General features: G+C 31.3%; 1 protein-coding gene across 1 annotated transcript; it reads left to right on the forward strand.

Annotated features, from left to right (window-relative positions):
• The first annotated feature begins 390 nt into the window (after positions 1-390).
• Positions 391-8,280, forward strand: LOC136031626 (uncharacterized). The gene is made up of 3 exons (XM_065711265.1): positions 391-542; positions 6,405-6,525; positions 8,047-8,280. Exons 1-3 carry the CDS (start codon positions 522-524, stop codon positions 8,187-8,189), a joined length of 285 nt encoding a protein of 94 aa, XP_065567337.1. The 5' UTR covers positions 391-521; the 3' UTR covers positions 8,190-8,280.
• The last annotated feature ends 1,055 nt before the right edge of the window (positions 8,281-9,335 follow it).

Below are 9,335 nucleotides of genomic sequence, written 5' to 3' on the forward strand. Positions count from 1 at the left end.
CGAGCATTAACTTTATATAAGCCTTTAAAAAGCTCTCTAAGTTGTTTTAGCCTCTCCACTTCAAACAAAAAAATTGATAAACAGTCTAGAACCTGATTTTATTGAAAATTAAAAAATTGGTCACTGGAACCTCCATTTGAGCATTTTGGACGATTTTGGTCAATTTAACAGTGCGGATACAGAACAGAATTATGTAACAAATCCTATTAATTTGTTTTCACTATCAACTATTACTATTGCTTTTGCAATCGATGTTCCTGAGGCAACTTTAAATAAAACGTTTGTCTCACTAGACTGTTGTTTTGCTGTTTTTTTTTTTCAATTAAGTTTTCAACTTAAGGTTACAACCAGACGTGGTTTGCAATATATTTTGATACTAAATTACGCAGCAGCTAGCCGACAAGTCCTTGGTTAACGATCATGTGATGGCTGCCACCAGCAAATATAAAGAATGAAACATATCAGAAGAAATTCAGATTAAAACTGTTAACTGGTGAAAAAAGAAAACTTTAAATTATAGAATGAAGATTTTTATTTCAATGGTAAGTGGTTCTTCTTCTTTATTCAGTATATATAAATATATATATGTATATATATATAAATATATATATATATATATATATATATATATATATATATATATATATATATATATATATATATATATATATATATATATATATATATATCTATCTATCTATATATATATATATATATATATATATATATATATATATATATATATATATATATATATATATATATATATATATATATATATATATATATATATATATATATATATATATATATATATATATATATATATATATATATATATATATATATATATATATATATATATATATATATATATATATATATATATATATATATATATATATATATATATACATATATATATATATATATATATATATATTTCAAACGAAAGTAAAGTATGGCATTACGAGTTTTGAACAAGTTTTTGGAGAGCGAGTATTTATTACAGAAGTAATTGAAAGTGGATGAGTAATAGAAAATTTTAGCATAAGAAATTTAGGGTTGAAAAGCAAAAATATTCCAAACGTATACAATATCTCTTTGTGTCAAGTTTTAATGTGGATAATCACATTCATTTCAAAATATATGTTTTTTGTATTTTTAATGCCTATTTGCTTTTAACATTAAACCCGAAGTTACCATAAGTCCTGAAAACCCACTCTTTATATCAAAATTTAAATTCTCCTGAAAAATGCTTCGATTAAAATGTTCAGTGGGACATTGGAAGAGGAGATTAGGGGCAATACCTCACTCGCTTGTCGACAGACAAGGAGATATCGTAAGATGTTTATCCCATATATATATGAAATGTTTTTATTTCTTAATAATAACACACTTAGAGCTTTTCTAAGAAAATAACACTCCCCCCCTCATCTAAAATTTTCAGAAATAATCTGGAAATACTCACGATCGTAGTATCTCTCTCCTTTTTGTTTAGCTGATCAAATGAATTTGATTCTTAATGGTAAACTCCTTCAAATAATCCTTCAATTGAAGGAGAGCTATCAGTATACAGTACTAACATTACAGTTTTATTAAAAAGTATGGAAATGAAGGAGGCTTATAGATTGGTTTAAAACTCTTTTCCACCAGCCTCCTACTATACATTTTAAACTAAATAGCTCTTTAGGCCTGTTTGTAGTTTGTTTCGATTATTTTGATTCGACTAGAAGTCTCATTATTTTAATTTGGTATTTGGTAAGTATTTGGTAAGTATATTTGGCATTTGGTAAGCATAATTTGGTAAGTATTTTATTTGGACCTCTTCGAGGTGACATTATTGTTTATAGACACAGAGTGGTGGGAAACACTGATTTGCAGGGTTTTTTTTCCTGCTACATCATGGCACTGAAGCTTCTGATTTTTATCATAGTGAATCCCATATAATTTTATACCTTCTATTTTTGTTTGATGATGAAATTTTGACACTTTTTAAAAATTAAGCTGAGTTTGTTGGCTTGTAGTTTTTGGTGGCAAAACTGAACTTTAAATTAAACTCTGTAGAGTTTATGCCTTTGGTGGCAAACATGGGGATTCTTAAATCCTGAAAATGATTTTCAAAATCAAGAGCACGAATTATGTCTTTTGAAGTGATAGCTGATTAACTTAGACTTGGCAAAACAGAATGTAAAAAAATAAAATCTTCAAAAAATATAATTGAATTTGGAACCTCATTAGAGTCTTATAAGATGCATTACAACCAGATCGACTCCATAATTAAGTATCCATACCGCCATGGTTATTATTTACGAGCCGTCATGGTATTTTACATAGAGAATTCACAATTTTACGTGTTCTGACCTATAGCCTACTACCTGTGATCGAACACAACCAGGAACATTGCCAGAAAGGAAATGTCGTCTGGGAGGGGAAGCAAAGCTTAAAAATGAAAGAGTACAATTTTAGTTAAGGAAAGCCATTCAAATGTGTTAGTACGAAATTGTGCTTTCAAACAAAACAATTTTCATGTCTAAATTTATGTCAGGACAATTACGGGCACGTAAATAAGAAAGTAATTACCACTTGAGATTTTATTCTCTTCCTTTTCCCCACGATTGAGCTTTGTCCCATGGTATAAAGGTAAAGGATTTGGCGTTGGACTTCATAGTCTCTACTGGCGGTTTTGATCTCCGTTTCATGGCTCTTCTTCCACGAATTGCAATGAGAATTTGGGGGCCATCCATCCTTTGCTTTTGCGCACCTTTCCTTCTTTACTTTTGTCAACTTACTACAGGTACCCATTTAAAGACTGGGTCAACTCTGAGCATACAAAGTTGCACCGATGATCTCTGTTCTAAGCCAAGTAGCCAGTGTCAACAGGACTCAAAGCCCTGTCTCCACTGACAATGGATTGAAAGTCTGGAATGTTAATCCCATGGTAGCCACAGAAGATTGGAATTAATTGACCTGGGTTTGATGACGGGCCCTAGCTAATCCAGAAAAACAGATATCCTACTATTATGATTGCAGTGTTTATATCCTATAGCATCCATTAATTATATCTGCTCAATATTTCTACTCATAGTCTTCCCATACCATATTATACTATCTTTCATTGTAGGACAATTACAGTGTCAAAGTCTAATACAGTGATTTCCGGAGTGTGGCAAAGACCCCACCGGTGGGGCATGGCAAGATTTTGGTCATTCATCGGCAAGATAAGCAAATGTTAGGCTGACTATACTTTAGAGCCTTATTTTTGGAGAAAAAAAATTCTTGTGAATGACATCACATTGAAATGCATTTAAATAGCAAAAAACCTACACCATAGAGTTTGTTTGAAACTGAACTCTCGTATAACTGAATGTAGCCTAAGCCACTGAACCCTCATGCATCTGACCCCAGGTGTAACTGAACCTCCATTTGACTTAACCCCTGTGTAATTGAACCATCGTACAACTGAACCCTATTTTACATAACCCACATGAAACTGTACTCTCGTGCAGTTCAACCTCAATTAACTGAGCCCTCATGCAATGGAGCCCTGTTTAACTATATCCAAGCGCAACTCAACCTCATTTAACTGAACCCTTGTGCAGCTCAACCACCATTTAACTGGACCCCCCTGCAACTCAACCTACGTGTAAGTCGACACGATTTAACAGAATCCTCAACTAAGGGCTCCTTCAACTGAGCCCTATTTAGATCAACAACTGCTTAACTCACCTTTTCTTTAGTTCAACTGTTATGTAACTCAACCCCCATATAAATCTGAACCTGCTTCCCTGAGCTCAACTCATGGCCAAAGAATAAATTTGAACTACTGCTTGGTTAGAAGCTAAAATTTGTTTGAACCTTCGTTCGCTGTTTCCCGTTCGCATATTGCCAATTTGGGAACGCTAAACTAATTTCAACCAAACCTAAGAGCCAGCATAGCCGCGATTACGGCTGATTTTCGTCACGGGAAGTCAAGGAAAATGCTTATCTTTCAGAAAGCTGTTAGCGCGCATCTTTTCGTTCTTAATTTGATAATTACTCCAATTAATTACTCCAATTAAAGTTAGTTACTCCAATTAAAGTTAATAATTACTCCAGTTAAGCTGGAATTTGTCTATTCTCCCTGTAAATAACTAGATTTAGATTATTTCTTCCCGTACTTGATCAAATATTATAATTAATTTGTTTAAAACCTGTGAATGGGGAGGAGGGATGGTCGCTGAATTGGGGCCCTAGCTCTAAGACAAGAAATATTTTTTTTTTGCTCAGATTAAATTTTCTTTTTGTATGTAGTTTCTAGTCTAGGAAAACGCCAAAACTGCAAAAGATTAGAAAAATAAATTTAGAGGTATCGGGAAGAAACTGAAGCTGTACGGGCTCAAAAATTTCTACTGAAAAAAGCAGGTTCCTGAAAGAATATTGTGACGGTTGTGATTATTATACTTGTATATTTTATTTAATTTTATTTAATCGGATTATTTAATTATTTAATTGGATTTCTTGTTTTTTTTTAAGAAGAGACTCTTTATTTGGTATTTATTTTTGGTTTAACCCCTATGTAACGGGCCATGGAGCCTTGTAGGGGTAGAAAGTTATTGTTTTCCATTTATTTTGATGTTAATGAACTGAACTGAACTGAACTGTAAGCAGATTTTAAATAGTGAATCAATCGTCTTCATTTTGAACTTTCAAGTGAAGTATGCTATGTAATATCAAAAGTAGTTGCAAGTTAATACACCCCTTTATGGGGTAGCAGAAATAAAACACAAATTCTGAGAACCCTAGGTGTTTACCATTCCAACACCTCTAAGATGTTTCATTGATCGGCTAGCGCAGGGAAAAAAAGAAATAGAAGACATGTTAGAGTATCAAGCATTTTTTTGTAATTTCCAAGAATATCTTCGTAATTAATTTTAGTGAAAAAACCAAAATGAATGGCCTCTGTCATTATTGAATCAGTTATGTGTTTGAATGATTTTGTGTTTTCTAAAGTCTTTTTTTCACTTGCTAAGGTGACTGGGAAAAAGAGCATTCAAGTTGGGGATTCTAACCCCAGTTTGAGAGTTCTAGGTCATAAAGATTTAGTGCAAGTCCTTTTATGGTTTCAAGTTTTTACATTCTAGGAATCATATTAAAGTAGTATTTTGGTGCCATAAGGTATTTTATGCTTGACAGAGTTATAAAAATTACCTAATGTGAATATTAGCTTACAAAGGGCACTAAGCAGTTCTCTATGATACTCTAGTGCCAATTCTAGTAGAGAAGTATAACAAAAGAAAAGAGCCTTATTTCTTGCTCTGTTTTAAAATTCCCAGAACTATTTTTAAGACTTTATTTACTATGGGTTGTGTTTTTTTCTGTAGTAGTGTGCAGCTATTAATGCAGTTATGACCTTAAAACTTGTTTAGGCCTTGGGAATGAAAATTTTATCGGGATTTCTCAAATGCATAAGAGAGAAGAATACAATTTTGTTTTTTAAAGGGGAGGGGATTACTTTTAAGTCGAAGCGGTATTAAAAACAATACTTACACAAAAGAACTAACCAATAAATAAAGATCATTCCATTCAAATCAACTTTTGTCAGCTCCGACAAAGCAGGCTGAATTGCATTTTCTAGTTGTACTGTTGATTTGAGACGGGTTGAGCTGAATGACGTTGGCATGAATGGAGGTTGAGTAAGACATGTTTGGGTTAAATGAGGATTAAGTTAAATAAGAGTTGAACTACACGATAGTTGAGTTGAATGTGGGCTGAAATAAATCGAGAGGGAGGGGAGCTGCTTGATGGTTGATTTCAAAGCAGGTTGAGTTGAATAGGGGTTGAGCTCAATGTTTGCTGATTTGCATGGATATCGAGGTGATTGGGAGTTTATTTAAATTGGGGTTCAGTTGAATGGGGGGCTCAGTTAAATGGGAACTGAATTTTAATAGTGTTTAGTTAAAAAGGGTTGATTTGTATTAGGGTTCAGTTAAATGGGGGTTGAACTACACGATATTTTTTGTTGCAGAGGGTTCAGTGGCAAGAGGTTCAGTTAAATCAGCGTTCAGTTGTATGGGAGCTCAGTTATACGGGGACTTAGTCACATTTTAACCACAAGACAGCAATGTAATGACGTTATATATTTAGACAATATTTTTCATTAGCATAAAACCTGCCTAGAGCACGAAGATCCAAAAAAGATACCAAATTAGTGGTATTTTGTGCTTTCCCTACGTGAACACGCAAAAAATTTTGAATAACAAAATTTAAATACCTCGAGGTGGCATCAGGATTTTAGAAATGCCTAAGTGGAGCATAACCTAAGATTGGCCAGGAGCCACAGGTCTAATATATTACGTAGTTCAAATGGAATACAATCGTCCAACTATTTTTTTTTTACGTGTAAAAAACAAATACTTTTTCAGGCTATTTTTGTCACGTTTATATGCTTACTCAATTTTGCTGCTGCCCGTCCAAGAGAAAGCGAAGGCTTTAGAAGAGATCAATTCAATGGTTTGATAACCAGAAGACAAGGCTATGAGGAAGGTAGGTCATCAGTGGTATTTGGAAGGGAGCAAGGGTAGTTTTACGGGCTTACAATCCTGGGATATCCAAGATTTTTCCCAAATCTTGGAATTATTCTAAACAGTATTGCCATCTACTTTTTAATTGCCTCAAAGTAGATGTTCTCATTTAACGATAATTTCAGTTGCAGACGATAAGAAACACAATCAGATGCATTTTATCGTTAGAGTACTAACAAAAATTTGAAAGGCAAGGAACATCTGTATTACCTACTATTTTAATTTTTTTTTTAGGAAGTTTTATCATAAACTAAAATTTAGCCAGAGTATTTCGTTAATAATTTGTCGCTATATTTGTTACACATTTTCCACTAAAAACTTCAAACACTGTTCTTTTCATTGTGCAAGATTAGTGTTAAAATAATAAATTATCTCAATCTATTTTTTGACCATAGATCAGGGGCTATAAGATAAGCTGGGGCATTTGATAAAAATTGACTCTGCAGTTTATTTCCCTAATTTTAACTACTTTCTGAAAAGCTCCATGTCTCAGAAACTTAAGAGTTTAAATTTTTTTTTAATTGTTTTAAAGACTTTCAAATGAAAATACTCTTGTGTATTCTACTATACTTGGAAAATGAGTTGAACCAAGTAACAGCTACGTTAAACCCTGACACTTTGGTGTACAGAGTGTGTCTTGATCAACCCCTCTCCCCAGATGTCCAGGTGTTCACGGTGAAATATATATTATTTCATATCATTCTGCAAAAATCGGCCTTTCTCAGATGTTTTATTTATTTATACTCTCTAGTTGCAGAGTAATTACAATTTTATAACAAATTAAAATTTGAACATAAATTCTGATGCTTTTTGTGGTTTTTATAAAGCATACCGGAGCTATAAGACAAAAAAAAATTGTTCATCCAATCAATAAATTATTTGGTCAATTTTCAAAAGCTTGAAGAAGGAGCTAGTATTTGAATGAAACTCCTGGAAAATTCCCGAAGAATTAAAATATATATATATGTATATATATATATATATATATATATATATATATATATATATATATATATATATATATATATATATATATATATATATATATGTATATATATACATATATATATATATATACACACATATATATATATATATATATATATATATATATGTATATACATATATATATATATATATATATATATATATGTATATGTATATATATATATATGTATATATGTATATATATATTTCAAATATTATTAAATTATCATTTCAAATATTATTATCTTTGAAAATGACGAAAGTGGGAAATATCTTAAGACTTTCAGAAAATGCTAGAAGCATTAAAAAACACTGTATTTGACATTTCAATTTCCTACAAAGCATCAATAGAAATGTGAAATGCATCACATTTCACAAATCACATGTTTCCCAAATAACGGGCCATTGAGCCCTTTGGGATATTGTTTTTGTTATTGTTATTTTATGAAAATAAATAGAACTTGAACTTGAACTTGAACACTGTTTTTTTATTTAGGAAACAAGCCAAACAGAGATGAAAAAGGCAGATTTTATGGAGGATATGGATTTAGCTATCCGCCCATATATTATCCATATATTGGCTACGGCGGATATGGCTACGGCTACGGAGGATATGGACCATATGGTGGATTTTTCTAAACAAAAAGTATTATGGAATAATTATGAATTTTCTGTTAATTGTTTGTTAACCTAATTTTATATAATAAACATATATATTTTTTTCATTTCACACGCACTTTCACCATTATCTAAACATACCATAGGGATTTATGGAAATTACAAAAATTCACAGTTTAACCTACTATGAAAATATAGCATAGTATATGTACCTTTAGTTTCGGCATTTTCTACAACTCTGAAAATTCTGAGAAACACTGTATTGGTAGAATTTCTCAAAAACCAAATAGAGTACGTGTATGTATTTTAACAGAAATATAGATGAAATCTATCAGACTATCCATGTACATGAAGGAGCTAGTGTATTCAACAAAACCGAAAATATTAATAACAGAAATCTGGTATTGGAGGTCATCCAAAAGAATTTTAAGTTTCCCTGCCTGTCCATAATAAAATAAAAAATAAAAGTGCAGTGAAAGAAATACATATATATTTTACATAGAAATACATATACATACAATACAATAAATTTTAGAGGATAATAAACGTGTAGTGAAAGATTTCACTACACTGATGTCTTATTTTATTTATTTCGTGCCAAAAATCTACAAATGTATTTTTCCAGAAATACAGATTAAATCTATAAGACTATCCATGCACATGAAGAAGCAAGTATTTTCAACAAAACTGAAAGTATAAAAAGAGAAATCTGGTATAAACAAATATGTTAAAAGAACCTAATATTAATAACACTGACTCCAAATATATAAAGTTCAGTCAGTCAGTTTTCAATGATTAATCATATTTTTAACATAAGAAAATTCGTGCAATGAAATAATGAGACACATCTACGAAAGTGGGGGCGATCTAGACGGAAATCTAGTCACCAAATTAAACAAGTCTAATAAACCTTTACTAGTGGTTTCACGCCCAAATATTAAAAAAGAATATATTCTCAAAAAAATGCTTCGAACATGAATACATTTATCAATTGTATTAAAAAAGGGTGATTGTGTAAAACTAATGTATTTAGATACTAGAAAGGGGATATCCAAAAGTATTTTTAGTTCTTTGGCCTGTCCATAATAAAAAAAATAAAAATAAAAGTGCAGTGAAAGAAATACATATATACATTTTAAATAGAAATGCATATACGATACAATACAT

This window comes from Artemia franciscana, chromosome 10, assembly GCF_032884065.1.
Source record: "Artemia franciscana chromosome 10, ASM3288406v1, whole genome shotgun sequence".
Classification (NCBI taxonomy): Eukaryota; Metazoa; Arthropoda; class Branchiopoda; order Anostraca; family Artemiidae; genus Artemia; species Artemia franciscana.